This window comes from Tachysurus fulvidraco, chromosome 4 (genome assembly GCF_022655615.1).
Source record: "Tachysurus fulvidraco isolate hzauxx_2018 chromosome 4, HZAU_PFXX_2.0, whole genome shotgun sequence".
Classification (NCBI taxonomy): domain Eukaryota; kingdom Metazoa; phylum Chordata; class Actinopteri; order Siluriformes; family Bagridae; genus Tachysurus; species Tachysurus fulvidraco.
In genome coordinates, this window is record NC_062521.1 from 30,619,227 (window position 1) to 30,633,083 (window position 13,857).

The 13,857-nt window shown below is 46.3% G+C and overlaps 1 protein-coding gene across 1 annotated transcript in view; it reads left to right on the plus strand.

Moving 5' to 3' along the window:
• Positions 1-10,962: 10,962 nt before the first annotated feature.
• LOC113646501 overlaps positions 10,963-13,857 on the plus strand; it is a 201,010-nt gene continuing 198,115 nt past the window's right edge. Inside the window, exons 1-5 of the mRNA XM_047812366.1 lie at positions 10,963-11,109; positions 11,213-11,334; positions 11,912-11,973; positions 12,074-12,181; positions 12,364-12,518. Of these exons, the coding sequence (XP_047668322.1) occupies positions 10,983-11,109; positions 11,213-11,334; positions 11,912-11,973; positions 12,074-12,181; positions 12,364-12,518 (574 nt within the window). The 5' untranslated portion in view covers positions 10,963-10,982. The remainder of the gene's footprint in view (positions 11,110-11,212; positions 11,335-11,911; positions 11,974-12,073; positions 12,182-12,363; positions 12,519-13,857) is intronic.

Here is a 13,857-nt window from a genome sequence, read left to right on the forward strand (position 1 = left end):
CAGTGACTCCTGTGGTCAGTGGGAGAAGTACAGGTAGTGACTCTAACCTTTCTGTGTTTAAAATGTATGATGTTGAAAGAGACAGGGTGGTGTTGGTCTCTCTGCTCACTCTGGTGCTCGATCAAGCAGTTTAGGGAATGAATGGATGGATAGATCATGTCTGTATATTCAGTTGAAAACAAACAGGAAAAAAAATCATCTAAAACATTAAATGGTTATAGAAACAATCCAAAGGAATGTTCTTTCCTCAAACATAAAAACTGGTTAATTATTTCTCTTTCTACAGTTAAACACACTTCTGAATGAACCTGACGCCGAACCGTTCGAACCACAGAGCTCTCTCTTCACGTAAGATCACAGCAGTGTTCTTTCCATTCTCAAAGAACAGTGTGTTAATTCTTATTGTTCAGTGAATTGTATTGTGACTTTTGTCTTCTACTGCTAACAGGAGTTCAGGAAAGCAGGTTAATGGTGACATGACATACCACTTCCAAGATGGAGACACTATAACACCAGCATCTTTCCTGAATGAGCTTAAAGCACAAAGCACACCTATGTAAGTGTCCTCATATTAATTTCAGAAGTTTGCATTCAGTCAGTGTGTATTTACCCTCTGTATGTGTAATGATGCGTCATGAGGCTGAGGATCCATTTGCAGTATTTATTAAACACACTCGTAACAGGCAGGGTCAAACAACGTCAGAGACTGTAACGTAGGCAAGGCAAAGACAGAGTCGAGAATAACAGGCAGAAAGGTCATGGCAGGCGGCAAACAATCGGGAACAGAAGTACAGAAACAGCTCAAAACACAGGCACGCATACACGGACAGAAAACGCTCAGAACGACAGGCCGGAACAAGTCGAGACTTTGCGCCGAGGTCAAGTTCAAGTTCCTTTAAATAGGAAGTGTGTAATTGGAACCAGGTGGCGGCGTAATCAGTCCCGGGTGGTTATGGGAAGTGTAGTGTGGAAGTGGTTAGTACTCCGGCAAACATTCCCTCTGGTGGTGCTCGGGAGATGCGGCAGGTGCGGTATTTATGACAGAATGTGAAGTCTGTACATTTATATATAATTAATAATATTCTTTCAGACATTTGATTTTTACAGAGAATTAAATCAGCAGTCTGACTGTAAAAAATAATCACCATAATGTTTTATTTCATCAGATCTGGTTCAGCCGTGGTTCAGACCACGATGGTCTTCAATTCCTCCTCTCCTGTTCCCAGTGAGAGTTTGGTCCTCAGTGTAATCCAGACTCTTCTGAGTGCTCGACTCACAAACCTCACTGACTCTGTAAAAGTGCTGAACTTCACCTATGAGAGTATGTTTGTTTTACTGATAACACAAATACGTACTACACAAATTATTCTTTCATTTCTATGATTTCTTTATCTGTATTTCAAAGTCATCTGATTTGTTCCACAGAAACTTCAGACTTCCGCTATGCGGTAAAATTCACATTCCAGATCAGTAACATCAACATGTCACAGAAACCTGAATTAGTGAATGATACCTACAACCAAGTGGAGAGCATCATCAACAATGTTGTGAGTGTACATCACTATGTGCTTAATGATTTTCTCACAAATATCCAGAGATGACGTTGGATCCAGTTGCTCAGATGAATAAAAACAGTTTAATAGCGAAACTAAAAGTCAACAGATCAACCCAGGGTTATCTGAGGAAGTACAGACTCACAGTGGGGTAAATCAGGGAAAGGTCAAAATACAATAGTTAAAACTGCACAGAAATCTGCAACAGGATCATAAACAATAATCGAGTAGAGGACTGCAATGGGGGAATTTAAAAGGGTCAGATATGTCTCACAGAAATAGTAGAAAGACTTTGCAATGGCAGACATCAAACATATTCCATATGTAGGGACATAAATGAAGTGAATTCCCTCAGGGATGCAAAGCAGTTCAGATCTCAGGTGACAGTGACTCCTGTGGTCAGTGGGAGAAGTACAGGTAGTGACTCTAACCTTTCTGTGTTTAAAATGTATGACGTTGAAAGAGACAGGGAGGTGTTGGTCTCTCTGCTCACTCTGGGGCTGGATCAAGCAGTTTAGGGAATGAAGGGATGGATAGATCATGTCTGTATATTCAGTTGAAAACAAACAGCTAAAAAAATCATCTAAAACATTAAATGGTTATAGAAACAATCCAAAGGAATGTTCTTTCCTCAAACATAAAAACTGATTAATTATTTCTCTTTCTACAGTTAAACACACTCCTAAATGAACCTGACGCCGAACCGTTCGAACCACAGAGCTCTCTCTTCACGTAAGATCACAGCATTGTTCTTTCCACTCTCAAAGAACAGTGTGTTAATTCTTATTGTACAGTCAATTGTATTGTGACTTTTGTCTTCTACTGCTAACAGGAGTTCAGGAAACCAGATTAATGGTGACATGACATACCACTTCCAAGATGGAGACACTATAACACCAGCATCTTTCCTGAATGAGCTTAAAGCACAAAGCACACCTATGTAAGTGTCCTGATATTAATTTCAGAAGTTTGCATTCAGTCAGTGTGCTTTTACCCTCTGTATGTGTAATGATGCGTCATGAGGCTGAGGATCCATTTGCAGTATTTATTAAACACACTCGTAACAGGCAGGGTCAAACAATGGCAGAGACTGTAACGTAGGCAAGGCAAAGACAGAGTCGAGAATAACAGGCAGAAAGGTCATGGCAGGCGTCAAACAATCGGGAACAGAAGTACAGAAACCGATCAAAACACAGGCAAGCATACACGGACAGAAAACGCTCAGAATGACAGGCCGGAACAAGTCGAGACTTTGCGCCGAGGTCAAGTTCAAGTTCCTTTAAAAAAACAAGTGTGTAATTGGAACCAGGTGGCGGCGTAATCAGTCCCGGGTGGTTATGGGAAGTGTAGTGCGGAAGTGTTTAGTACTCTGGCAAACATTCCCTCTGGTGGCGCTCGGGAGATGCGGCAGGTGCGGTATTTATGACAGAGCCCCCCCCTGCGAGCGGCTCCCGAAGCGAGAATGTGAACAGCGCCGGGGTCTTCCCCGAGGACGAGGTGCCGGTTTATCCGGATGCTGCTGCTGGAACTCCGTGGTGAGCGATGGATCTAGGATGTCAGTCACTTTTACCCAGGAGCGTTCCTCCGGACGTATCCCTCCCAGTCTACTAGGTAATCAAGGTTGCCGCCCCGGCGTCTGGAATCCAATAGGGAGCGGACTTGATAAGCCTTCTCGCCGTCAACCCACGGGGCGGTGGCACAGATGGTTCGGCAGGCCCTTCTCGTGCTCCTCCCGGATCACAGGCGAGTTTAAGGAGTGAGGCGTGGAACGTCGAAGAGATGCGGTATGACGCTGGCAATGCCAAGCGGTAGGACACCGGGTTTATCTGCTTTATGATCCAGAATGGACCTATGTACCTGGGGCTGCGCTTTCTGCAGGGCAGGTGCAGACGGATTTCCCGAGTCGAGAGCCACATTAACTGCCCCGGCTGATAATTGGGATGAGGTCTGCGGTGCTTGCCGGCCTGGAGCTTTTGCTTTCTGATGGCCCTCTGCAGCTGGCGATGGGCCTCACTCCAGGTCTCTTCGCCCCTGCGGAAGAAATCATCCACAGCTGGCAGATCCGATCACGGGAAGAGAGGTGGTTGATACCCCAGGATACATTGAAACGGCATAATGCTTCTGGCCGGCTTAGTGAGGGAGTTCTGCACGGGAACATTTTGGCGGCCGGTCCCTGGCGTTGTGAGAGCACCGCTCCGATTCCTGTGCTGGAAGCGTCTACCTCGACAATGAATGGTCGAATCGGATCAGGGTGATGGAGAATGGGAGCCGTGGTGAAACGCTTTTTTAAGAGCTGAAAGGCTGCAACTGCCTCAGGTGACCATGTCAGACGGAACGGTGCCTTTTTTGTCATGGAGGTGAGCGGTGCCGCTATAGTGCTGAAACCTCGAATGAAGCGGCGATAGAAATTCGCAAACCCGAGGAACCGCTGTAGCTCTTTGAGGGTCTGGGGTCGTGGCCATTTTAGCACTGCTTGCACCTTGGCATCGTCCATGGCCACACCTCCCGCGGAGATGATGTAGCCCAGGAAAGACGTCGATGTCTTGTGGAACTCGCACTTCTCTGCTTTAGCATACAGGTGATGTTGGATCAGGCACTTAAGTACCGTTCGTACGTGCTGTATGTGTTCTTCCAACGTTTCAGAATGAATGAGGATGTCGTCAAAATACACGATCACCCAAGCGATCCAGCATGTCCCGGAACACGTCGTTGATGAACGATTGGAATACTGTTGGACTGTTAGTCAGGCTGTACGGCATGACCAAGTATTCGTCTGTATGGCCTGACTGGGTGGAGTATGGCCTGACTGGGTGGAGAAAGCAGTTTTCCACTCGTCTCCCTCTCTAATGCAAATGAGATTGTAAGCATTGCGCAGGTCCAGCTTGGTGAAATATCGGGCCCTGCGCAGTTGTTCCAGAGCTGACGGAACAAGTGGGAGTGAATAACGAAACTTAACGGTCAGTTCATTTAGAGCCCGATAATCGATGCAGGGACGGAGCCCTCCGTCCTTTTTCTTCACCAAGATGAAGCCTTACAAAGCAGGCGATACTGAACGTAGAATAAATCCCTTCTTCAACTCCTCCTCAATGTACTTATTCATGGCCTCGGTTTTGGGTTGTGACAGTGGAAAGATCCTGCCCCTGGGTGGAGTGGCGTTCGGCAGAAGCTCAATGCAGCAGTCACTGGATCGATGAGGTGGTAGCTTGGTGGCTTCGACCTTGTTAAAGGCCTCTGTGAGATCATGGTACTCGGCTGGCAGGCCGGGAACGGCCGGAGAGTCAGGCGTGGTGATGGCTGAGTTAAGCTGGAACCGTGCCTCGGAGGGTCTGCAATGCTGAGTGCAGGTTTTGTCCCAGGAAATAATCTGACGCTCTCTCCAGGAGATGACAGGTTCGTGGAGCTGCAGCCACGGCAGGCCCAAAATCAGTGGGTGACGTGGAGATCTCATCACGAGGAAGCAAATGGTTTCACTATGAGACAGGCCCACTTGCAGCTCGACCTCCTCAGTGGTGAACTGGATTCGTCTCTTTCCATGCGGTCGCCCGTCTATCACCTCCACTGCCAAGGGTAAGGCACACCTGGTCATAGGGATGGCCTTTGCCTTAGCAAACTCCTCCGAGATGAAATTTCCTGCAGCGCCGCAGTCGATGAGTGCCACCAGACTCAACTCCTCCCCCTGGACCTTTAGTCGTACCTCATATTGAGCACAATTCTGCGATCGGGGAGTGAACACGTTCAAACTCACCAGGGTGTCTCGTCTACTGCGTGGTCTGGTGGGGCAGGCTGGTAGCAGGTCACCGGACCTCCCACAGTATAGACAGAGTTGCTGACGGACGTGGCACGCTCTCTCCTCAGGTGTGAGGTGCGTCGCTCCGTGCTGCGTGGATGTCGAATTCTCGTAAGATCGGATGCGCGAGGGCGGTCGTCGGGCTCTCATCAGATTGTCCACCTGGATGGACAGCTCCACAAAAGCCGATAAATCTCTCCCTTCGTCGCGGCAGGCGAGTTCAGCCTGCAGCTCGTAGTTCAATCCCTTGCGGTATAGAAGCTTGAGTGGTCTCTCTTCCCAGCCTGTTTGTGCCACAAGAGTATGAAACCCGAGAGCGTAAACTGAGGCAGTACAGTCTCCTTGAGCCAGGTTCAGTAGGCGCTCCTCTGCGCTCTCTCTTCCCGCGGGATGCTCGAACACGCTGCGGAACTGTGTCAGGAAGTGCTGGAAGGAGGGGAGCGTGGTGCCATCCTCTCCCCATATTGCGGTGGCCCACTCTAGCGCTCTCCCTGTGAGAAGGGTGCAGACAAATGCGGTGTGGCTGGTGACATTGCGCTGGGTTGCCGTTGAACTTCTCCGGGAAAGCCAGCCGTGGATTAGCGGCCGTGAGAGCGGCGGACGGGGGAGCCAGTGGAATTGCCGGAGGTGTTGTCTCATGTGCCGCTGGACTGGTCTGACAGTTCTGCAGCATGGCGACGAGTTCAATAGTGAGCGAGGTAAGGGACTTAAGCTGCTCGTAGTGGTCCGCGAGTTGTTGTGCTTGAGTGGAGAGTTCCATGGAGAGCTTGGAAATTACTGCTGGATCGTAGAATGGCGAAGTCTTCTGTAATGATGCGTCGTGAGGCTGAGGATCCATTTGCAGTATTTAGTAAACACACTCGTAACAGGCATTGTCAAACAACGGCAGAGACAGTAACATAGGCAAGGCAAAGACAGAGTCGAAAATAACAGGCAGAAAGGTCATGGCAGGCGGCAAACAATCGGGAACAGAAGTACAGAAACAGATCAAAACACAGGCAAGCATACACGGACAGCAGTCTGACTGTAAAAAATAATCACCATAATGTTTTATTTCATCAGATCTGGTTCAGCCGTGGTTCAGACCACGATGGTCTTCAATTCCTCCTCTCCTGTTCCCAGTGAGAGTTTGGTCCTCAGTGTAATCCAGACTCTTCTGAGTGCTCGACTCACAAACCTCACTGACTCTGTAAAAGTGCTGAACTTCACCTATGAGAGTATGTTTGTTTTACTGATAACACAAATACGTACTACACAAATTATTCTTTCATCTCTTGACTCCTTTATCTGCATTTCAAGGTAATCTGATTTGTTCCACAGAAATTTCAAACACCTGCTATGGGGTAAAATTCACATTCCAGATAAGTAACATCAACATGTCACAGAACCCTGAATTAGTGAATGATACCTACAACCAAGTGGAGAGCAACATCAACAATGTTGTGAGTGTACATCACTATGTGCTTAATGATATTCTCACAAATATCCAGAGATGACGTTGGATCCAGTTGCTCAGATGAATAAAAACAGTTTAATAGTTATACTAAAAGTCAACAGATCAACCCAGGGTTATCTGAGGAAGTACAGACTCACAGTGGGGTATATCAGGGAAAGGTCAAAATACAGCAAAATGTAGATACAATAGCTAAAACTGCACAGAAATCTGCAACAGGCTCATAAACAATAATCAAATAGAGGACTGCAATGGGGGAATTTAATAGGGTCAGATATGTCTCACAGAAATAGTAGAAAGACTTTGCAATGGCAGACATCAAACATATTCCATATGTAGGGACATAAATGAAGTGAATTTCCTCATTGGTGCAAAGCAGTTCAGATCTCAGGTGACAGTGACTGCTATGGTCAGTGGGAGAAGTACAGGTAGTGACTGTAACCTTTCTGTGTTTAAAATGTATGATGTTGAAAGAGACAGGGAGGTGTTGGTCTCTCTGCTCACTCTGGGGCTGGATCAAGCAGTTTAGGGAATGAATGGATGGATAGATCATGTCTGTATATTCAGTTGAAAACAAACAGGAAAAAAAATCATCCAAAACATTAAATGGTTATAGAAACAATCCAAAGGAATGTTCTTTCCTCAAACATAAAAACTGATTAATTATTTCTCTTTCTACAGTTAAACACACTTCTGAATGAACCTGATGCCGAACCGTTCGAACCACAGAGCTCTCTCTTCACGTAAGATCACAGCAGTGTTCTTTCCAGTGTGTTAATTCTTATTGTACAGTCAATTGTATTGTGACTTTTGTCTTCTACTGCTAACAGGAGTTCAGGAAAGCAGGTTAATGGTGACATGACATACCACTTCCAAGATGGAGACACTATAACACCAGCATCTTTCCTGAATGAGCTTAAAGCACAAAGCACACCTATGTAAGTGTCCTTATATTAATTTCAGAAGTTTGCATTCAGTCAGTGTGCTTTTACCCTCTGTATGTGTAATGATGCGTCATGAGGCTGAGGATCCATTTGTAGTATTTATTAAACACACTCGTAACAGGCAGGGTCAAACAACGGTAGAGACAGTAACGTAGGCAAGGCAAAGACAGAGTCGAGAATAATGCAGGGCAGGTGCACACAGATTTCCCGAGTCGAGAGCCACACCAACTGCCCCGGCTGATAATTGGGATGAGGTCTGTGGTGCTTGCCGGCCTGGAGCTTTTGCTTTCTGATGGCCCTCTGCAGCTGGCGATATGCCTCACTCCAGGTCTCTTCGCTCCTGCGGAACCAATCATCCACAGCTGGCAGATCCGATCACGGGAAGAGAGGTGGTTGATACCCCAGGATACATTGAAACGGCATAATGCTGCTGGCCGGCTTAGTGAGGGAGTTCTGCACGGGAACATTTTGGCGGCCGGTCCCTGGCGTTGTGAGAGCACCGCTCCGATTCCTGTGCTGGAAGCGTCTACCTCGACAATGAATGGTCGAATCGGATCAGGGTGATGGAGAATGGGAGCCGTGGCGAAACGCTTTTTTAAGAGCTGAAAGGCTGCAACTGCCTCAGGTGACCATGTCAGACGGAACGGTGCCTTTTTTGTCATGGAGGTGAGCGGTGCCGCTATAGTGCTGAAAACTCGAATGAAGCGGCGATAGAAATTCGCAAACCCGAGGAACCGCTGTAGCTCTTTGAGGGTCTGGGGTCATGGCCATTTTAGCACTGCTTGCACCTTGGCATCGTCCATGGCCACACCTCCCGCGGAGATGATGTAGCCCAGGAAAGACGTCGATGTCTTGTGGAACTCGCACTTCTCTGCTTTAGCATACAGGTGATGTTGGATCAGGCACTTAAGTACCGTTCGTACGTGCTGTATGTGTTCTTCCAACGTTTCAGAATGAATGAGGATGTCGTCAATATACACGATCACCCAGCGATCCAGCATGTCCCGGAACACGTCGTTGATGAACGATTGGAATACTGTTGGACTGTTAGTCAGGCTGTACGGCATGACCAAGTACTCGTAGTGGCCTGACTGGGTGGAGAAAGCAGTTTTCCACTCGTCTCCCTCTCTAATGCAAATGAGATTGTAAGCATTGCGCAGGTCCAGCTTGGTGTAATATCGGGCCCTGCGCGGTTGTTCCAGAGCTGACGGAACAAGTGGGAGTGAATAACGAAACTTAACGGTCAGTTCATTTAGAGCCCGATAATCGATGCAGGGACGGAGCCCTCCGTCATTTTTCTTCACCAAGAAGAAGCCTTACAAAGCAGGCGATACTGAACATAGAATAAATCCCTTCTTCAACTCCTCCTCAATGTACTTATTCATGGCCTCGGTTTTGGGTTGTGACAGTGGAAAGATCCTGCCCCTGGGTGGAGTGGCGTTCGGCAGAAGCTCAATGCAGCAGTCACTGGATCGATGAGGTGGTAGCTTGGTGGCTTCGACCTTGTTAAAGGCCTCTGTGAGATCATGGTACTCGGCTGGCAGGCCGGGAACGGTCGGAGAGTCAGGCGTGGTGATGGCTGAGTTAAGCTGGAACCGTGCCTCGGAGGGTCTGCAATGCTGAGTGCAGGTTTTGTCCCAGGAAATAATCTGACGCTCTCTCCAGGAGATGACAGGTTCGTGGAGCTGCAGCCACGGCAGGCCCAAAATCAGTGGGTGACGTGGAGATCTCATCACGAGGAAGCAAATGGTTTCACTATGAGACAGGCCCACTTGCAGCTCGACCTCCTCAGTGGTGAACTGGATTCGTCTCTTTCCATGCGGTCGCCCGTCTATCACCTCCACTGCCAAGGGTAAGGCGCACCTGGTCATAGGGATGGCCTTTGCCTTAGCAAACTCCTCCGAGATGAAATTTCCTGCAGCGCCGCAGTCGATGAGTGCCACCAGACTCAACTCCTCCCCCTGGACCTTTAGTCGTACCTCATATTGAGCACAATTCTGTGATCGGGGAGTGAACACGTTCAAACTCACCAGGGTGTCTCGTCTACTGCGTGGTCTGGTGGGGCAGGCTGGTAGCAGGTCACCGGACCTCCCACAGTATAGACAGAGTTGCTGACGGACGTGGCACGCTCTCTCCTCAGGTGTGAGGTGCGTCGCTCCGTGCTGCGTGGATGTCGAATTCTCGTAAGATCGGATGCGTGAGGGCAGTCGTCGGGCTCTCATCAGATTGTCCACCTGAATGGACAGCTCCACAAAAGCCGATAAATCTCTCCCTTCGTCGCGGCAGGCGAGTTCAGCCTGCAGCTCGTAGTTCAATCCCTTGCGGTATAGAAGCTTGAGTGGTCTCTCTTCCCAGCCCGTTTGTGCCACGAGAGTATGAAACCCGAGAGCGTAAACTGAGGCTGTACAGTCTCCTTGAGCCAGGTTCAGTAAGCGCTCCTCTGCGCTCTCTCCTCCCGCGGGATGCTGGAACACGCTGCGGAACTGTGTCAGGAAGTGCTGGAAGGAGGGGAGCGTGGTGCCATCCTCTCCCCATATTGCGGTGGCCCACTCTAGTGCTCTCCCTGTGAGAAGGGTGTAGACAAACTCGGTGTGGCTGGCGACATTGCGCTGGGTTGCCGTTGAACTTCTCCGGGAAAGCCAGCCGTGGATTAGCGGCCGTGAGAGCGGCGGACGGGGGAGCCAGTTAAATCGACGGAGGTGTTGTCTCATGTGCCACTGGACTGGTCTGACAGTTCTGCAGCATGGCGACGAGTAACGTAGGCAAGGCAAAGACAGAGTCGAAAATAACAGGCAGAAAGGTCAGGGCAGGCAGCAACCAATTGGGAACAGAGGTACAGAAACAGATCAAAACACAGGCAAGCATACACGGACAGAAAACTCTCAGAACGACAGGCCAGAACAAGTCGAGACTTCGCACTGAGGTCAAGTTCAAGATCAAGTTCCTTTAAATAGGAAGTGTGTAATTGGAACCAGATGGCGGCGTAATCAGTCCTGGGTGGTTATGGGAAGTGTAGTGCGGAAGTGGTTAGTACTCCGGCGAACATTCCCTCTGGTGGCGCTCGGGAGATGCGGCAGGTGCGGTATTTATGACAGAATGTGAAGTCTGTACATTTATATGTAATTAATAATATTCTTTTAAACATTTGAATTTTACAGAGAATTAAATCAGCAGTCTGACTGTAAAAAATAATCACCATGACGTTTTATTTTATCAGATCTTTTTCAGCTGTGGTTCAGACCACGATGGTCTTCGATTCCTCATCTCCTGTTCCCAGTGAGAGTTTGGTCCTCAGTGTTATCCAGACTCTTCTGAGTGCTCGACTCACAAACCTCATTGACTCTGTAAAAGTGCTGAACTTCACCTATGAGAGTATGTTTATTTTACTGTTAACACAAATACGTACTGCACAAATTATTCTTTCATCTCTTGACTCCTTTATCTGCATTTCAAGGTAATCTGATTTGTTCCACAGAAATTTCAGACACCTGCTATGGGGTAAAATTCACATTCCAGATAAGTAACATCAACATGTCACAGAACCCTGAATTAGTGAATGATACCTACAACCAAGTGGAGAGCATCATCAACAATGTTGTGAGTGTACATCACTATTTGCTTAATGATATTCTCACAAATATCCAGAGATGACGTTGGATTCAGTTGCTCAGATGAATAAAAACAGTTTAATAGTTAGTCTAAAAGTCAACAGATCAACCCAGTCAACAGATCTCCGGGAAAATCTGCAACAGGATCATAAACAATAATCAAATAGAGGACTGCAATGGGGGAATTTAAAAGGGTCAGATATGTCTCACAGAAATAGTAGAAAGACTTTTCAATGGCAGACATCAAACATATTCCATATGTAGGGACATAAATGAAGTGAATTCCCTCAGGGATGCAAAGCAGTTCAGATCTCAGGTAACAATGACTCCTGTGGTCAGTGGGAGAAGTACAGGTAGTGACTGTAACCTTTCTGTGTTTAAAATGTATGATGTTGAAAGAGACAGGGAGGTGTTGGTCTCTCTGCTCACTCTGGTGCTGGATCAAGCAGTTTAGGGAATGAAGGGATGGATAGATCATGTCTGTGTATTCAGTTGAAAATAAACAGGAAAAAAAATCTCTTCTTTCGTCAAATATAAAAACTGATTAATTATTTCTCTTTCTACAGTTAAACACACTTCTAAATGAACCTGCAGCCGAACCGTTCGCACCCCAGAGCTCTCTCTTCATGTAAGATCACAACAGTGTTCTTTCCACTCTCAAAGAACAGTGTGTTAATTCTTATTGTACAGTCAATTGTATTGTGACTTTTGTCTTCTACTGCTAACAGGAGTTCAGGAAACCAGGTTAATGGTGACATGACATACCACTTCCAAGATGGAGACACTATAACACCAGCATCTTTCCTGAATGAGCTTAAAGCACAAAGCACACCTATGTAAGTGTCCTGATATTAATTTCAGAAGTTTACATTCAGTCAGTGTGTTCTTACCCTCTGTTTGTGAAGTCTGTTCATTTATATATAATTAATAATATTTTTACAAACATTTGAATTTTACAGAGAATTAAATCAGCAGTCTGACTGTAGAAAATATTCACCATAATGTTTTATTTCATCAGATCTGGTTCAGCTGTGGTTCAGACCACGATGGTCTTCAATTCCTCCTCTCCTGTTCCCAGTGAGAGTTTGGTCCTCAGTGTAATCCAGACTCTTCTGAGTGCTCGACTCACAAACCTCACTGACTCTGTAAAAGTGCTGAACTTCACCTATGAGAGTATGTTTGTTTTACTAATAACACAAATACGTACTACACAAATTATTCTTTCATCTCTATGATGTCTTAATCTGTATTTCAAAGTCATCTGATTTGTTCCACAGAAATTTCAGACTTCTGCTATGCGGTAAAATTCACATTCCAGATAAGTAACATCAACATGTCACAGAAGCCTGAATTAGTGAATGATACCTACAACCAAGTCGAGAGCATCATCAACAATGTTGTGAGTGTACATGAATATGTGCTTAATGATATTCTCACAAATATCCAGAGATGATATAGATTAGATTAGATTAGATTAGATTCAACTTTATTGTCATTACACATGTACAAGTACAAAAGTTAGTTTTCGAATATTCCTCGCTATTATGAGCCTGGGGTCAGCCATCATGCTCAAAGACCCAACATAGATGTCTCGGCAGCTTGTGGAATCGGACCCGACCTTCTGATCAAGATCCCAGGGCCTTAACCGCTGGACCATCATCATGACCTTGTCACAAATATCCAGAGATGTCGTTTGATCTAGTAGCACAGATTAATAAAAACAGTTTAATAGTTAGTCTAAAAGTCAACAGATCAACACAGGGTTATCTGAGGAACTACAGCCTCACAGTGGGGTAAATCAGGGAAAGGTCAAAATACAATAGTTACAGCAAAACATACAATAAGATACAGCAAAACATAAATATTAACAATCATAAACAGGACCATAAACAATCATCGAATAGAGGACTGCAATGGTCTACATCAGAATCAGAATCAGAAAGGTCTTTATTGCCAAGTATGTTTTCTTATACGAGGAATTTGTTCTAAGCTCTCTGGGCACACATACCAATTTTCCGGCATATGAAGGACACGTGATGAAGTGATTACACTCAAGTCCATATAATTGCATTTTCCGTCACATTACTCCAGCTTCTTTGTCTTCGATTTGATCCCAGGAGCTTATTTTGCGATTTCTCCCAACTTGAACAAAGAACTATAATCGAGCGTTGTTGCTATGCTCAATGCGCACATGTTTAGCTGTACTCCAACCAAGCACCTGGCTTTTATTCTTCTGCTTTGACTTTGGGAGCTCGCTTGGTCGATTTCTCCTTAAATGAACATGGAATTATAAGTATTTTCTTTATTGAAGGACTCGATTTAGGCATTGAGGAGCTCTAGGCAATGAGGAGCAAGAATCACTTAAATTGCCATTACATTCTCTGGTGTTCAATTAGCTCCTGGAACCGAGCAAAGTTTCTGTTACTTAGCTTAGCTTAGACTGTTCCTATGAAAGTTTAGCATTGTCCACTCTGAGCTTGACAATTGCTACCGCTTCCACATCGATGCAGGC